The sequence below is a fragment of the Labrus bergylta genome, chromosome 9 (genome assembly GCF_963930695.1).
Source record: "Labrus bergylta chromosome 9, fLabBer1.1, whole genome shotgun sequence".
Taxonomy (NCBI): domain Eukaryota; kingdom Metazoa; phylum Chordata; class Actinopteri; order Labriformes; family Labridae; genus Labrus; species Labrus bergylta.
The window spans coordinates 12,626,382-12,644,957 of NC_089203.1; the positions used below are offsets into that span (position 1 = coordinate 12,626,382).

General features: G+C 41.7%; 1 protein-coding gene across 3 annotated transcripts; it reads right to left on the bottom strand.

Annotated features, from left to right (window-relative positions):
• Positions 1-7,307: 7,307 nt before the first annotated feature.
• Positions 7,308-18,171, bottom strand: LOC109994501 (BTB/POZ domain-containing protein KCTD16-like). Of its 3 annotated transcripts, none has more exons than XM_065958972.1 (2): positions 16,091-18,171; positions 7,308-8,519 (listed from the first exon to the last, which is right to left on the bottom strand). In XM_065958972.1, exons 1-2 carry the CDS (start codon positions 16,908-16,910, stop codon positions 8,068-8,070), a joined length of 1,272 nt encoding a protein of 423 aa, XP_065815044.1. In that variant the 5' UTR covers positions 16,911-18,171; the 3' UTR covers positions 7,308-8,067. The 3 variants fall into 3 exon arrangements, 1 of the variants encoding a protein (XP_065815044.1); XR_010666900.1 differs by lacking the exon at positions 16,091-18,171 and adding an exon at positions 14,791-16,067 and having other exon boundaries at positions 8,380-8,519; XR_010666899.1 differs by lacking the exon at positions 16,091-18,171 and adding an exon at positions 11,689-13,293 and having other exon boundaries at positions 8,382-8,519.
• Between the last annotated feature and the right edge of the window lie 405 nt (positions 18,172-18,576).

Sequence of the window (18,576 nt, forward strand, 5' to 3'; positions counted from 1 at the left end):
TCATGAAATGTGGTTCATACAGTCTTGTTGTGAATTATATGTGAACGTTGGTGAGCCTTTACTTCCAAACTACTTTCCTTGCTGACAGGACTTCTAACAAAGAATTTGTTTACATAAGTCCATGTTTTTTTTCTCACTCCACTGGTTCTGTATGTAGATTAAGCACTGTATGTTTGGTCCACCATCATTTGGTTTTTGATCTGCTATAAACTGGCCTGACAATGTATATAACATTATTTTTTAAGTCACCGCAACAAACATTTTGAATTTTCATTTGTAGAATTTAATAACAGAATTTCATATTTTCAATCTTGATATGCTTCAAAGTAATCTGTGCAGATATGTTTAGTGCACTGTTGATAATCACGGCAATGTTAGCAGGTCAGCCGATGTGGATGCAACATGCCCACCATCTGGGTCCAACATTTAATCTCTGGAAGGATTACTCTGGGGCTCCACGGGAAATATAAAGGGTTTCTTACATGCATAATTCACACAGATTTGTAAAAATACTTTACGCTTACCCTCAAAGATACATCCCGCAGTCCTGCAACAGATGAAGACGATAACACTGATATAATGATTTCTCCAGAGGAAAGAATGCTGTTTAATGAATATAGCTAGATGTATTTGTTATTAATTTGCTGCTTCTGTGTGCAGCTGTACTCAGTTGTTTAAAACAACAGATTACCACTGAAATAGATTGGATTGCATTCAAAGAATTGAGACAGACTGGGAGAGCGAATTGTCCCCACTCTGCGTTTGTCTGCCTCATGATTGTCATCTATAGTCATTCGCTCCAATATGAAAACAAATTCAATACACAGAAACTTCAGCTGACTTATATGACAAGTCTGACCCTCAAACAAGGCTTTAAACTTCTATCAGAGAGTTTTAAACTCACACCACACAAGTCATGCAAAAGATTTGTTTTCATTAAACCCCCTGTGTGCTATGGAGTCAAATTGAACACTCAAGTTTAATACTGAGATTATTTCCTTACTCTGGGAAAGCTCTGTATAATGCCTTGAGAGCAGGCTTTCTCCCAAGGCCCTTGTTAAGAGGCGTGAGAGAAATTAACAGTGAACATAGTCTTTCTCTTGCTTATATGCTAAAAAGGGGCTACACATAAAGAAAAGTGCTCTGAAGCTATTTGAGGATGTTTTATAAAGCAATGGCACCTCGAGGTATAGTTTCTGGGATGCAGTTCTAATTGCACAGCGCTGGGAAAATGTTGGGAGGAATTAAGACAGTGTTCCCCTTCTGATTTTTTAATAGGCCGACACGTTAGCTGAGTGCAGCACATTTAGACTGTACAAATCTGGCTCTAGAGAGGAGTGAAATATTTTTTTCCCCGGGTATAATAACATCCTGACAAACTCTGCAATAAGATTCAAAGTATAAAAGGTTCCTGCCATGACTCTAGCCTCCTAACTGTCTGACTTCTGATAAGAAGGTGAGTAAGTCCTTGTCCATTCTACCACACCGTTATAACTGTTTACCTGTCCTGCCTTATTCATTGTCTGATATCACGCAATCAGTGATTATTTTCAGATTTATGATACGGTGCCCTACATTATTTTACCCTCTGCAGTATACTCTGTACTCTTCCTTTGATTTATAACAGCCTCTGCCCTGCTGAGCAGCACGCACCACTTTTATACTGTGGTGTAGCAGCACTGATCAGTAGCCCTCGGTGCTGATTTATGAGCAATGGGATTCCCGGTCAGAACGGCTTAATTGAGCCTGTATATTCTCAAGAGCAGTCCTTGAGAAAGGGATAAGGTAATGAGGGGGAAAATGACAAGTGGAAGACACTTTGGCTGTAAATCAGCTGCAGAGTGAAAATGTTTAAAAAAAAAACGACATTATGTACACCTGCACAAATGCTGCAGAGATTCAAGTTCACTTCACTGACCTCGTAACAAGGGAGGGGAGCTGCTGTTCTATTGCACCCTCGTTTTTTCTACCATTCTGCATCCATGAGTGAACTCTTCATCCCAGGGGAGCCCAGGTGAGCATGCAGTAAGCTCGCTATCTCCTGTGCATGCTCAGGATTGCTTGATATTTTGACCAATTAGGACTCTGCACCTGGATTCAGAACATTGTTTTTGTGCAGAGCAGCAGGCCGAATGGATCCCACGGGGGACTGGAGATATAGCCTATCCAAGAATGTGAAAAGCTGCACACATATTGCAGATAGCTAACTGTTATGCAGCAGTCGCCGTGAGTGGAGGTGAATGATTGTGTGTTCAATGTGCTGGCGCCAGAGCAGCGAGCTGAGAGCGCAGCTAGGGCGCCACAGGAGAGAGAAAGTAGAATTAGCTTGGACTCGATGCCTGCTGAATCAGCACTATTGACTGACACCTGTCATTACAGTGTGTGTATGTGTGAGAGACTGCATCATTGGGCGTTTGTGCATTTCATTGTATGCACATGAGTGATTAAAAAGGCCTTCTGACTACCATGGGCTTTATTTGACAAGAGACATCTTAATTTTCTGGTGCTGATCTGATTCATGATCAAAAAAGTAACTCATAACCAAGACCAGTAAATCCAACTTATCAAAGCATACATGTTATTGTATGCTTAAAGCAAAAAGCATACATGTCATTGCCCAAAGCATACATGTCATTGTGTATCATGGAGCTTTGAAGTTCATAACAGATTTTAAAACCTTCACTCATCACTGTTCAGTCAGTCTTCAGCCACAGGATATTTTCTTACTGTCTGCTTCAATGGTCAGAACTGAGCTGACTAGGTTGCGGCCCCCTTTAGTTGGAACAAATAACAAGAAGCCCTGAACTTAACAAACTGGTCTCATTGGATGATGTTAAGTAAGTTAATGTATTGACTTGGGGGCGAGCACATCTGGCTGTAGAGGTTTTGCCTGATATAAGCTATTTAGAATTGTGAGTGAATTGACAAATACTTAGTTGGACTTGTTATGTCCTGTATTTTTAATTTATTAGAGTCATGTATCTTATTTTACATTGTTCGTCTACTCATTGTTTGTTGGAAAGTGTGTTAACTGTGCTGCTCTCTGTCTCTTTTTTCAATCTCAACTCACTTTTCCTGGTTAAATAAAGGTTAAATTAAAATAATAATTATAAAGCTTCACCAAAACGGTTACTTCACAAAAACTCACAAAATATAAACGTGCTTTCTCACAACTTCAAATGTGATCTCTTATCAAATAATGGATATGGAGTTTTGTATGTGTTACTTACAGAATTGTAACTCAATAATACTCCACTGATCTTATGGTCCACCTTTTTTTGTTGGGGGACTCTTCTTCAGGTAAGAAACTCATTCACCATTGAGTACTGTTCTTGATTAGTTTTGTATTAAATGTATTTCATTTGTCAGTAATCATTCCCTTTCCCCTTTGTCTGATTAGTCTTTGTGTCTGATTAGCCCCAGTGTATAGTCTCTGTGTTTTTTCCCTTTAGCGCAGCAAACTTTCTTCAACCCTGCTTCTTGTCGTTCTCGTGGCTCCCTGTGTTTTCACCTGCTGGACCTTGCTGTAATTTTACCTTTGGATATTTCTTAGTCTGGTTATCGAATGGTAAGACTTCTCTGTTAACCCTTATGAATTATTGTTGAATGAAATCCCTGATGATCAATGATACAGATGTCTATAGGTTAATATAAACCACACGTTCCCTCTATCATCTGTTGACTTTCTGGGGTAACTTGGACAATGTTTTTGGGAAGAGATATTTTTGTTGCATTTTATAACATACTATTTAAGTGCTTTTATAACAAAAATGTTTACTTCATTTTTATTGACTGTCAGCAGAAATCCTAATATAATGCAGAGCATGGACAAATAAAATTCAAACTCAGGCATGTCGTCATAACACCAGAGGTAAATTAAAAGATTTTGGAGCGCTTGTTAGCCTCACAGTTAGTTTGCACACCTCAAACATTTTTTATAGAATGGACAGAAAAAGGTCAAGTTGGGATCAGATTAAAGCAGACAGAAACAGGGGCTTGGGGGGAGGGGGGGCATCAAAGACTATATCTATGTGAGTTCTAGCTGGGAAGTTCCATTGTGCAGAATATATATATCTACTTTCCGAAGAAAATCTCTTTGATTTTGTCACTTCCTCCCCTGGATTAATTTGTACTATGTTCAGAGGGTATCTCTACATGTTGGTGTTGGCAGAATCAGGCCATAAAGAGACCCCGAATGTGCTCCAAAGCTGCAAATTGGCTCCTGTTTCTCTGGATAGGTCCCTGCAGGCTTCTCATGAAAGAGCACACAGTTTGTAGGTTTAATATAACTGCAGATCAGAGCACAATGTAGCTTCAAAGAGAGACATCAACTCTGCCATAGAAATCTATGAAATATATTATAAATAAATAAAATAAGAGATACTAATGGGAATATGTTCCCTAGAGGAGTGATGTTAAAACAAAACTTTTACTTCTATTTCTTAAAAATTATTCATAAAAGTTTCTTTTGGGCAATCCAATTTTAACCGTTACAAATGTTTAGTGAGCCAAAAGCCTTTACTTATGATCATTATCTGCCTACTATAGCCAAGCCCTGGGAATACCCTTTTTTTGCCATCATGAGGAACAAATATGCAAATATCAGCAGACAGCCTCACAGTTAGTCAGCCACATTTCCATTCACTTCCCCAGCGTTTAAAAAACTTTGTGATGTCAGTCATCTAAAATTAGATGAGTGAACAGAAAAACATGCTGGTGCTGGATATTTAAGGAGACAAGCTGCAGGCAACAACTTGTCTCCCATTAAGGGTTTGGGTATTTTTCCAGAGGAAGGATTTAAATGAGATAGTTAATGTTTCTATTTCAGGTGTGAACCTTAGCAGAAATGATCCTGAGCCGGCTGTGCATTGCATCAAGACCAGTTACCACCTCAGATTTATAATGTTAGGGTAAGTGAATTAAAGTGTCTTCAACTCCAACAAAATAGTCTGTTCCTTATATTCATTGTATGAAAACATGAAATCCTGTTTGCTTGGTTTAATTCATGCCTCCATTATTTTATATGTGAATGCAAATCATTTCTGGTCCTTTAATAACTGGTAAACAGGGTTGTTCTCCCATTCTTGTATCCAGGCTTAGCAATTATTTTCTATGTGATACAGGCGCTGTAATTACACCATCAGAACTGTCTTGTGCTAAAGAAAGCTGTTGTGGGAAATGCAAGGCCTGCAGGCAACCCTGCAGGATAATTGAGGGTGGTTAGCGGTGGCAGTGTTTGTTTGCTTTTTGATTGAAGGTTTAATTTTACTTTTCATCCTAGAGGAGGGTGTTGGTTATCGATCATGTGTAAAGATTGTAAGGCCAAGGCCAGGATCTGAGGATATTGATCCGTAAAGGAAGCAGCTCAGGTGGTTCAGTGGGATAGGCCATCAAGGTCACCTGGGCCAGGCCAGGCCATGCATGCCTGTGACAGTGTGTACATTTGATATGCAAAAACAGATTCATTGATTTTTCATTGGGCTATTAGGGATTCAGATTGTGTGCAAGGAGATTGCAATCCAAACCGGATCTGGTTTTCACAGATGGGGAAAGGGGCATTGGATTTCAAGCTGAGAGATTTCATGCTGTGTTCCTATTGAAATGAGGCTGAGAGGAAGAGATATGGGTCCTGAAGCTGAGCTGAGGAGAGGAAGACTGGTCACTATATCCCTGACAAATTCATTATGTTACAATCCCCTTCCAGGTTTTTGCTATTTTATTCTCTGTTGGGGTATTAAGAATCGAATGACCTTTTTTATGAGCTTCCCGAAATCCATTCACATACTGAACCATATCTCTTCGCAGCTAAGTAGAAGTTAATAAAGACTCTAAAAAGGCTTGATTATTAAGCAATTTCTTTATCTAACATATGGTGAAAGGCTGATGTCTTTCACACATGATTAAAGTTTTTATTTTATTTTATTTTTGACAAAGGAAGGACTAAATGGTTATATTTGCTGCAGCACATTAATATCTGGTTCTTTTCATACCATTTCAGCATATGGAGATGGATATATCGCAAAGCTTTTCCTCTGAACTCCCGTTGTAGGACACTCACTGTCCCAAAGGGGGAAGCATGTTCTTCATCTATCATCACTCGGGATGCTTTTTGGGTCGCAGCGATAAGGTCCCCAAGCGTTGCTCCTTACGGATGCAATGTGGCGACACAGCAGAAATCTGTTTGCTAAAAATAGTGCTCCCTATGTTAATGGTGCTCGCTATGCACAGCTATGGTTCTCTATATGTTTCCTGGAGATCCTCTCAAGAGGATGAGGCACAGTTAAAAGTCCCACAAAGAGAATATCTGTCACACTATTTAAATAACACCAGGTTTGTGAGGGGTTAGTTGGTTAGTGGGTGGCTGTTGAATTAGTATCAACAAGTCTTTCAACGTCTGTTACTTACAGCGCACGGACACATGCTAAAGCCAGTTGTTTTGATAGCTGGAAAGTGCCATTTAGCTAGCTAGGCCTTCTTAACAACAAGTATCTACTGTAGGCGAAAAAGCATGGCTGTTACTTATAAGATTAATGAAGGCTTTGTAGTTTGGTCAAGTGTCCCAGATAAGCTGTGTCGTGTCTAACAGAGCACCATGCAGTAAAGAAACCCTGAACTGAAGCAGTATGTTGCATTATGCCTTTAGAAACTGTATTTTTTTTGCACCTGTTCTTCATCTTTAACAACTTTAAGTATTTTAACCATTTAGAAAAGCATTTCAAATGAAAACTTTGGGCATCTCGTACTACCTGCCCACATTGTTTCGCTGTAGATGCGTGTAGTCATTTTACTCCAGACCATTGATTTTAATGTGCAACTGATGCCAGATGATTTCATTCGCTCCAGCTAGCTAGCAAATGAAGCCAAAGTTTTCTTTGATTTGTTGTCTCTGGCTGACTTTTTATGGTCTCCAGCTGACACCTTCTTTAATTTAACATGTAACCCAGTTAAAATTGTTTAAATGTTGGAATCAAGAAATGCTAAAATCCATAGTCTATGTTTATGGAGATAAACAGAGTGTTTAATCTAATATAAACCTCTTTTGATCCTCTGTTTTTTTGGCTTTGGAAATGTTGAACCAAAGACAAAAAAACACCACCCTCCAAACTAGCTCTTTTAATAGCTCTGTGCAAAATCTCTTCAATGTGTGGAGAAATATAGAGCTTCACAGGCCTCTCTGTTTATGGCTGCTATGCTTAGGCAGTCATTTTTCAAGTGGTGGCTTTTATGTAAAGTCATTTTAAAAAATAGATTGAAAGAGAATTCTTGAAGTAAATCTCAATGGTCATAAGAACATCCACTAAAATAAGTACAATTCTAATCCATTTATTAGCATTTTTTTGCACACTTACAATCAAGGATTCGTCAAATATCCATTGACATTATATACTCTACCTACACAATATCATCTATCCAACATATATTGACAATATTTTTACAATTGCAAACAGACCTAGGCAGTGCTTTCCTCATTTAATTAACGGTCAGTCATAACACATCACTTTTACCCATCACACAAAATAGTGAATCAAAGTTTGTTTGATATTGCATATTTATGCTAGGGGTGAAATGACATGCAGTGCCTTTACCAAAGCCTACTATAAGTTTATGTGTTATTTAGTGGAGTAAAGTGATATTCAATCGCTAACTCAAAGCACCTTCTGGGTACATCCATGTTAAAAAACAGTAATTGTGGGAAATAGCACAAACAGTAAGTGATAGGTTGATGAATCGACATGTTGCCCCTGAGGTTGCTTTGTTGCTTCAACTAGTGACATAGTAGCCTTTATGTGACTTGCACCCGGCTCTCTGAAGGGAGAACACGTTTAGGTGATGTAAGCCCCAACAGGAGTAACCTGATTTACACATGTGCATATTACACACAACACTGTGCAGACTTTACAAATCAAGGACTCACACTGCCTTGTACCTTGTGTGCTCAGCTACTCATGCTGGCGGGAAAGTGGCCATTTGTTTAATACAGTGTGTGTCTTAGAGGGTGTAGTCCTTTCACTTAATACAGTTGTTGACATGATACCTCAATCTCTCCTCTTCTATCACTCTCATTTTTTAGAGACGGTACTTTCTCAGGAGCTCTGATTGCCACATGTACTTCCTCTCTGGAAAGCGATCGGGAATCCTAATGCGCCGGAAATCCTGGATGCATTTCTCCAGCTCCTGCTCTGGAGTCATCTTCTCCTTGTTTGCTTTCCTCTTTGCGGCCTCTCGTTCCCTGACTCCAAAGGTTCTCACCCGGAGAACATCTGTCTTGCGGCGCATCTCTGCATGATGCATCATGTGACCTGGTCCTTTCGGCATGGGACGGTCCAGCGTCTGGATGTGGGACTGCCGACTAACGGGGCCGCAGATCACGGTTCCTTGAGGGGAGCTGGCCTCCGACTGGGTCTCAGAACAAGAAGTGGAGAGCTCGTTGAAGGAGGTGCCGCTCTCTCCCTCTCGCTCGCTTTTGTGGCTCTTGCAGCAGCAGTCACAGTGAGATGACATCCATCTTGAGGGCCCACCTAAAAAAAAAAAACACATATAAACACCTTTTTTTTTAGTTATTAGGACACACTTCCTTCATGCAGACTCACACTGTGAAATATAACCAAGCTGTGTTCCGTGACAGATTCGAGCTGTAACCAAACAAAACAGTTGCACTAATCAAGTAAATGCTGACAAATGTCCACACAGCAGTTTCAATATCATACAAATGCCTTTAAACAAACATCCCATGAGCGTGTGAGGACATTTAGGAGGTTACAGATGTAAGATCAGAAAATTAATTGGCTTTAACACTTGATTGCTGTGTCCCAAGGAGCTTGGGGGCCATGTATATTTCTTTGTCTGATAAGGAGAACCAGAGTCCAGTGCTGTTCACTGAAATACCTTACCCACTAGGCTGAGCTTGTCTCTGCACCAAAGCACTCTGCTTTGCTGTGGCAGTTCCTTTTATAACTGTTACCTGAATGCCTCGAATAAAGTAGGTGGTGTGTAATATCTCTGACTTTTGGATCACTAAGTCAGGACATGGTACGTTTACCATTAGGGAGAAGACAAGCCAGAAAAAGCAGTTAAAGTATAATTTGTCTTAGGTTGTAACAGAATCGGGTCAAGAGAATAAATGAAGCTGCGGGTGTCCTGACCTCCTGTCGGGAAAGTTTGGATAGAAGCGACCGTGACGTGGCCTAATAGTGGAGTCTTTCTTCTTCCTCCTGGATCTACTTCTTGTATCTCACCTCCTCCTACACTGTTAATTATCAACCAGAGTTGCAATGCTCTACTACACAATAGCTTGAGATGTGTTAAAGTAAAGGCAGTCAACACTGTAGCTGTATTCCATGAAATGTATCCCTGAACTATGGCCTCACTTAGAATTAATAAGATGAAGAAATTGACTGAAAACCGCTGCGCTGGCTGTAATGTAAACAACAGAGTATGAGAAACAAAGTAATGTACACAAACTTTCAAAAGCTCTTAATGGCTTTTTCCAATGGGATGATACAGACTCAACAGCAATTATATCTCAAAGGGAGCAATAATTTGTCCATTACCTCATTCACGTGCATGCACCAATCTACAGCGAGCGAGCAGAGATCAAGGGGGATGTTAACCTCTCTGCAGACGCTGTAATAATGACCTTATCTCTGGTGCGATGATTGCATTGAGCAGATAGTGAGAGAGTCCCTAACAGCTTTTTAATGGCTAATCCATGAGTAAAGAGGCCAATCAGTGCACCAATTTCCCCCCACAGAAAATGAATCGAGCTGAATACGGCAGACAAGCAGCACCCGGCAAATGGATGCAGGCGCTTTAGCGAGGAAAATGAAGAGGAGGGAGGCAGAGCATTGTTTCTAAATGGATGGCTGCTGTTGTCCAGAGGGGCAACTTGTTCAGGAAACTAGCAAACACCCAATAATAGAGTCATAAAATGTTCAAGTCATGCAGGGGGATATATTTTTTAAAAGCCAGTGACAGGCTGAGAAGCACCTGGCCTTGCTTACTGTGTCATACGACAGTTTGTCTCAATTGGGAGTAAAGCTTATAGCCTATAGTGGGGGAAAAAAATGACCTGTGTGTGTATGAACGTTACTACAAATAGGGAAGTACAAAGAGCCCTGTGAAGAAACTCAGTCTTTCTCTGGTACATTTAAACAAGTAGGTGTGTGTTATACCCTTTGGTATCTTTTCAGGGAAGCCATTGATTGCTATGTGTTTTTTCTCAGATCTATACAGCCTGTCTAGGAGATCATGTTCCAACTGCATTAAAAGACTGGTCTTCAGAGCAGTGCACTTCTCATAAATTACACAGAGAGAGGGAGTGGTCTTCTGCATGGAGCGATGCAGGCGTGTAACTCGGGGTATCCTCAAACTCCTCTCTCTAATGAAAGCAGCGATGGTTGTCCTCATGCCTGAGAGGGATCAGAGCTTCACAGGAATCCAACTGTCTGGATATTATATTTTAACGACATATTTTTACGCATTAAAAGGTTTTAAATGGCAGAAAAGTAGGACATGTAGGGGACTGAAGGCAGAGTGCTCTGACAAGCTCAAATTGAAATGTCATTGGGTTTCTAGCCAGACAGTGTGTGTCTTTATCCTTGCCTTTAGACTGACTCATCAAGGGTGTCTGATGATTATTTCTTTAATGGCATAGCAGCTCCTTGCTTCAGTCATTTTATCTGACAGCGATTTCATACCCTGAAAGTCAAGAGGCAGGAAAATAAATTAATAAAGAGGAACAAGAAAGGCTTATCACTCTGCAATGCAGTGTTGTTATTGCACATGACCAGAAGGCCATAATGCAATTTATTTCAGATTTATACAAGAGCGACCCCGGGCATAACGCTTTTCAAATTTGAATCTCTGCAGCCATGTGAACTGTGCCCTCAATCTAAATAAATGACAGTTTGTTTTGAACACAGAGCGGTTTACATCCAGGCTACCAGAATATGAAAAAAGCCCACTTAACTTTTTCAATTTCCAAAGTAAATATTTTTTGGCCCAAACACAACAAAATCCTGTGAGGCTGAATGTTGTGAATCATCTTCAAATGCTTCAGTTGCTTCTTGATTTCCAGCACAATTATATTCTCTGGCCTCAATTTTGGTCATGATACAAAAAATAGAGAAAACAAATGAGTATCAGCCCTGATTAGCTTGATGAAAAAAAGCTATGTGATGTAAGGCTAATATTATCTGACAGGCTGAATATGCATATTCATGCAGCTAGTCAGGGAGTTAAGCTCAGACGAGAGGAGAGACGCTCTGATCTTTGACACACTCTTCTCCAGCTCCCATATCCAGCCACACAAATAATTTCCCTATACAGTCTCAGCCTGAGGAGAGTGTAGTTTACATGCTTGTTAGTTCAGAATTGAGGCCAGCATGTCCTTGCAGCAGAAAATAGGCTTGTCTTGCAAAGGCAGTGACCGTCCTCACGGGGTGAGGGAAATCCATTCCACTAAGAGAGTCTCCTTTGTAAAAGTATCACTTCAGCAGTTTGTGTCAGGGCTCATATGGCTTCAGCTAACCTTTACAAGAAATTGTATGATGTCTTTGTATCTGCATACAATTGAGTTAGTCAGTATCAACATTATGCACCAAGTTGAAACTACCCTGATATGCAGCAGGAACAATTCAAGGAATCCATATGAGTCCAAACAAAGGTTAAGTTCAAGGACAAACTTACTTTTACAAAGATCCAATACTGCCTGAGTCCAAATTATCTGGGTAGGTGACAGCTTCACTGGCTGATTGGTAATGACAAGCTGGTGCTGCCTCCTCCCAGAGTCAGAGGGTGGCGGCCCGCTGAGTTTCTCCCTGGCAGGGGGAGATGAATAAGCAACGCAGACAGATTGAGATGTCTATATCAGCCTCTCCCTGTAGGCCTCCCTGCCCAGACCTAGAGACACACCCCCTCCACTGCACTACACAAGCACTGATGAGGCTAAGAGGGGGCGGAGAGGATGAGAGGAGCTGTCCTGAGCATTTACCAAGCTCCTGTCATCACCTAAATGATGCCTCAAGAGGATGGAGGAAACACAAGGGGCTTTTCTGCTCCCTCATCCTGTCAAGTAGGTGATTTTCAGGGAATGACATCTGAAAAACAGTGCATGTAGCACCGAGATCCAGCACCAGATCCTGTCTTAGCTTCCACATCGAGCAAACTTCAGTAAAAAATTGTACCAAATATGTACAGAAATTTAATTTTCCTCTTTGACAAGCAATCTTTCATCATGAGAAAAGGCAGTGCCGAAACAACCCTCCTGCAGACCAACACACAGGATCCCGGTCTTCAGGAAACTCTCAGCCCTAAAGGGAGTTCCCCCATCCAAGTATCCATTAAGTTTCTCTGAAGGGATCATTAAGGTATAAGATATCAGGATCAGTAAATGTCTGCTGAAAAGTGCAGAAATACAAGAGGAAGCAACATTAAAAAAAAATATTTTTTTTTTTTTCCTGAAAATAGAATACAATGTTATCTTTCTTAACATCCTGGAGATGATGGTGAGTAATCTATCAAAGTCTACAAATGTCCTGAAATCGCATTATCACCTTGGTAATGAAGTTACAAGCAGGGGCTATTTAGACAAATCTCCTTGTTGGTGCATTCAAGGACACTCCTAACATCTGTCATTTGTGGGTCGGTAGTCATACAGTACTGTGTTGGAAAATCCAGCCCAAAAGACAATCAGTAAGCAGGTTCAAATATTGTGAGAGCTTTTGTGACGAATTAGAATACCATGAAATTATTAATTTGCACTCTGAATCCTATGGGTATTTTACAATCCTACCGATCGCTGCTTCTAGAAAACAACTTGAGAAAGTCAAAAAACTTTTTGGGAAATGTTGCAACAGCTTGCCTGCTCTCTACATGTTTTTATGTCTCTGCAAGTTAATTTAAAATACTTCCCAAGCTGCATCAATGGAACAGCTTAGGATTTAGAAAGCAACCATACAACTTGAAGACAATCTTTTAAAATTGTGTATATGCAGCTTCTAAGATTGACCGTTTTGAAAACGATAATTTTCTTTTGCAGCTGCAGATTTCAATAAACTCAGACTTTCCACCAAGGTTAGCCAAAATGTCTACTTTCACTGATGTAGTGCACACACTTGCACCTCACTTCTGACAATCCTTCTGCCCCAATGAACTTCAGACGTGTATGAGTTGTTCTTTGGAGCAACATCCATCTCTTCAGGCATTGTGACTCCATCCAGACTACAACTGACCTCTAGTGGACCTCAGGAATCTACCAATCTCTGCCTCTATTACACCCTTGCAATTGATGACTTTCCTCTCTTCTCTCTCCCGTCTACCTCTTGGCCATTGTTAAGGAGCCATTACGGCCACACGTCATCTCATTCATCGTCCAAACAAAGGCTGCACAGCTATATTAATAGAGCATACCTGGCAAACACAATCATTCTCCATCACTACTGTGCATGTCTGCCTTTTTGACAGGGCACCTCTGCACGACTCTTTCAGATAGAAAAATATGAAACTGTGTCTGATGTTGCCAGTCCCTCTGTTCAATGATGATTTGCTCTGCCAGTGTGAGTTGGTGGCTATAATGTTAAAGCAGGTAACAATGGCTTTTTGTCCACAGTGATGGCTGAATTTGACACAAGCTATTCCTTTTCTGCATGAATTGAAATGAGTATGAATTACATTTTCATTCTCCTTTAAAATAGGTAAGCGTTCATCCCTCCAAATTGCATCTCCCTCCTGGATGACTATAGACGAGGAAATATTTTGGGAGCACAGATTGCTTTTTAATTAGCCAACAGCCGCCTCTCTCCCCAGAGAAAATTAGCAAAGAGGAGAGCGGTCCACGACTCCAACTTGGAGGTTAGAGTTGTTAATCACTACAGAAATATATTGTCAATGCCAATCTCATAAACCCAACATCCTTAGTGTTTGATGACCTAATTTATCCAAGACAAATTACCTGACAGGATCACAAAACTATGGAGGCCCTGTTGTGCCAGAAAAAAGAATTAAAAAAAAACCAAAGAAAGACAGTCATAAAATTAAAAATGAAGCTGCAATCGTATCAAATCAACAGCATGTATCTTGCAGGTGTGGATGGAAAAAATTAAGAGTAGAGTATGGCTGTTTTTTGATAATACCAGGCAGTAAAATGATGAAAAAATACAGATGGCATTTTTGAAAAGTAGTCCGCAATAATACTGAGAGTCAGCGGAGCTTGCAGAAAACAAGAGGAGCGTTTAAACAAGAAGAACAACATGGATAAGCCTCAGGAACTGACAGGCTCGAAGAAATTTCTCAATTTGTTTACTGCTCTGAATTACTTATTTTACACTCAGAACAAAAACAGCCTCACCATATAAGCCTGTGAGTGTATGGGGTGTGTGTGTGTGGGGGGGGGGGGTGTAAGAAAAGAGCAGAGCTGAAAACAACAAACAACAATGAAGCACATCTGTTCTGTGCTCTGCCAAAAGGTGCACTTGTCATTCTTAGCTTAGGACAAGCTGCCCTGGGCCTGCCAGTGTCCTACATTCAGAATCAGGTTACAGTATTAGTTTGGAAAGTGGATGCTGTTCTATGAAGCAAAGGCTCTTAAGCCTGTCTGCCACTGATGTATCCATCCATCATCCTGACTAGGCCTCTGTCTCCTAACAATTCTTTGGAATATGTATTACCATTTAACCCCACCCAGATCTTCTCTTTTCGTCTTCTTTCAGGCCTCATCACAGCGCCAAAAACTGTTTCTCCTTTCCTTCTCCGCTCTCTCGGACCCAATGAACTTTTCTGTCTGATACTTACTTTAATCTTTTTTTTTTGCTCCCCGCTCCCTCCCTCTTCTTTCTGCCTCACTTCTTTCTCCCCATGGCCAGGTCTCATGCAACTTTTACTCCCTAGTCCCTCCTGTTCCAACGCTCTTTCCTCCATCTGCTCGCCTCCCTTTTCTTCTTCTTCTTCTTCTTCTTCTTCTTCTCCTCTTCTGCTGCTTCAGCCCCTTTCCTTAACCCCCCCCCTCTCTCTGCTCATTTCTTCTCTGGGATTTTCTTACTCTGCATCTTTTTCTTTTGCGTGCTGCATTTATCGCATAAACTCCCCTGTCTCCTTCTGACCCTCCTCCTCTTTCTTCTGTCCCAAGTATTTTTCCTCAGGCAGTGGCTGTTAATGGGGAAGGGGGTAACACCTCCACCATATGCTGTGCCAAATGACTCCGGAAAATCCTGGATCAGGGTCGAAGCGGGCCCATCTCTTATAATTACCCAGATTAACATCAATATTGGTTATCATTAGCAAACCATATGTCATGTCTTCTTTCTGCACCTCAGACCTTGACCCTCTACCTGGGGTTTCTTCTTCTCCTCCAAAGGGAGCCTTTCACAATAATGAACAAAGTGCTTTTTAATAGGCCATATGGTCCAACTCCTCCCTCTGCGAAGAGTTGAGTGAACCATATTTACAGCTAATTAAGGCATTTGCTGAATCACAAACCCTGTCTTCAAGTAAAACAAAAAAAAGAGCTAAGAATATGAAGTAGCATTCATGTGATTTGTTGCTGCCCACTGGTGCTATATTATTCATAAGCCATCGGAATCTGAGCAGTAGCCCGCGTGTCCACGTGACGCATATGTACTTGAAGTGTAGCAGCATTGTGACTCAATACGCCCGAGGCCTGTGGGGAAGATTGCATCTTATCTCAGATCCGAAACAGAAGTTTAAAGTCAGCCACTGCAAGGGATGCAGAGATTCGAGTAACCCCACCGTGCCTCCTGGTGGTGTGAGCCAACACACATCACTTCCCGCACAATGCCTATGTGTCTAGACCATTAGAGCCAAGTAGAGACGTTTTCTTTTGGAGAGCTATGTGGAGAACTTTATAACGAGATGTATCGAGAAAATCATTCGTATGAACATCACACAATATATTCTGTATATATATATATTCTAATGCTCCTAAAACATGGCTGTGGTTCTATCGGGGGAGGGATTGTCTCTTCTCTGTTATTTTGGTGGCATTAATTTCAGTGTTGTTTGTAACTTCTGCAGGTCAAAGCCAGAAGTTTCCCTTACTTAATTGTCTCAAAGTGCAGAATAAATCTTCACTCACGGTAGAAGATGTACTGTGCGTAATTGGACCAGACCCTGTCATCCGCGTAACCGATGGAGGACGCAGTCAGGGACGAGTTGCAGGCCACAATGTGAAAGCCGCTCTCTGACAGCATGTCAAAAGCTCTCTCCAGGTGCCTGAACTTAAGGTAAAACCTGCAGGTGTACCGGTCCGGCGGTCTGTCCAAGTCCCTGTTATCATTCAGGGCGTCTCCAAACACCTCTTTCGCTAAGCCGATCCTGCTGCTGATGAAGATCCTCGGTAACTTTTTGGTCTTGGCATCAATTTGACTTTCTCTGCCTCCCCCGGCGCATACACCTTTGAAAGCGACCGTGATGTAGCCGTACCTTCTGTCCAGAGAGTACGGGGGGTAAAACCTCTGGTCGCTGCCCTGCGACACATCATCGAAATCACTGTAGTACAAGTCGTCTTGGAGTAATTTTGACTCCTCGGATGACAAAAGTTTGGCCAAATCTGGAAGCTGGAAGTATTCCGCCTCTCGTTTCAACCTTCCTCTCTCGGGGAAGTGGTCAGGGAGGACAACTTGCTTGTCTCTAAGGTAATCCAATACATACCGGAACAAAAAGCCGTCTCTGTCAATAAAATAACGTCCTCTAAGGTCCCGGGCCAAGTCATTTGAAGACCCCTTCTTGTTCGAGAAAAGCTTCCCAAGCAAAGAATTTGGAAAACTCGTCAAGGTGGCAATACGAGTGTAATACACCTGTCCACCTACGTTAAGCTCAACCACGTCCGATGGAGGGTTTTGCACCAAGTCTTGTTCTTTAGCAGGTTGGGTTTTGCAATTTTCGCTCAGTGCCATTTTCTTCCCCAAATACGTGCACGAAACCTGAGCCTCGTCTTGGAGCGCAAAATTCCCAGAAGTTTAGGGTGTGGGGTGTAGCTGCATGCCGTTGATGCACTCAGACCCGAAGCATAGTCCTGACATAAGCTGCAGCCCTCGCATCCAGAGTCTCATGTCAAACTATCTGTCCAAGGTGTGCCTGCTATCGAGCCTTTAACCCCATGCGTAAATGTGCCTGCCCAAGGTGCATCCTTTTTTTAACACAATCAATTATCATCACCCGACAGCGCGTCATGTTACACACATGCACTGCGAGGGGTCATTAGGGTGACTTCTGAGAAATATAATCCGCGCTTCAATTTGAAAATTCCATTTTGAAAATAGTAAAATAATTTGCTTTATAGCGAAAGTTATCTTTGGAAAGGTTCGCCGCCTTGCGTCTGGCTCCAAGTTTAATCACGTTAGCTCGAGTTAATGTAGAATAAAAAAAACCTTCGTGCATCCCGCTATTCTGCTACTGAGCGTCCCTCGTGACAACTGGGATGTTGAAGCATGCTCCGAGGTCGCGCTCAGAGGAGAGGGGTGGACGCGGGACTCCGGCGCGCGCCCATCTCTCCAAACTGCTGAGTGCGGAAACGTTTGGTCCAACAAAAGCTTTAAGATAATGTTTCTCAAGGCTGTGCAAAAGAGAGCGCGCTGGAGAGGGAGAGAGAGACAAAAAAAAAAGTGGTCCCATGAAGTGTCTTACATCATCTTAAAGGAAAATGACACGTGCAGAGGATCGTCATGAAGCGGGCTGATGTGGCTGCTTCTGTGCAGTTTTTCATGAATTTCTGATTTAGCCACGGGCGCTGTGCAGCTGGCGGGGAGGATTCAGCCTTGAAACATCCAGCGTTGAGGATTTTAATCCCTTCTTCTGAGTCTTCACAGAGGCTTTCGCATTTACATTTACCGCTTTTAGCTGACGCGCTTATCCAGAGAGATGGGTGAGGGGTTAGGTCCCATGCAGTGACTTGCTCAGAGACTCATCGGCAGTGACAGCTCCACGTCAAAAGCTTCCTGTCAAAGCTTCAGGAGACAATGTCACTCATTCAACGGGAACTGATCCCTCCCTCATCGATTTGACCAAGTCTTAAATCAGCACCACGGACAGATCTCATTCACAACAGCTCGATGCTCCTCCTCCTATTTGCAAATAAACTACATGCTTATTCTGTAAAACAATGCTTTCACTCATGCAGGAATCTCTTACTGTTAGTATGATGCCAGCCAACATGAATATGAAATACTTTCTGGTATCAAATCCCACTTTGTGAATGACATTTCATTGCAGGATTACAGCTATTTGTGGTAAAGAGGTTAAAGAACAAACTCTGGACTTATTAGTGAGTCGCTACATTCTCCATGGAAGCAGGGACAGAGGTTTGGGAATGGTGTATTATTGCTCAGGGCCTGCTCAGTGAATTTGTCATAGAGCCATCAGTGTACTCTACTGAGGAGCCAAGAACTGGAGGGTGGAAAATCCAGTTTGGATGATGTGAGAATTTTAGGCACAATGCACATCATCATCTGAATATATGCTGTTGTATATAGGTCAGAAGCTAGTGATGTATGTAATGTATGTACTAGAGAATAACTGAGGGTTTTTACTTGATTTTACTCTTTCAAAGGTGAGTCTGGGACG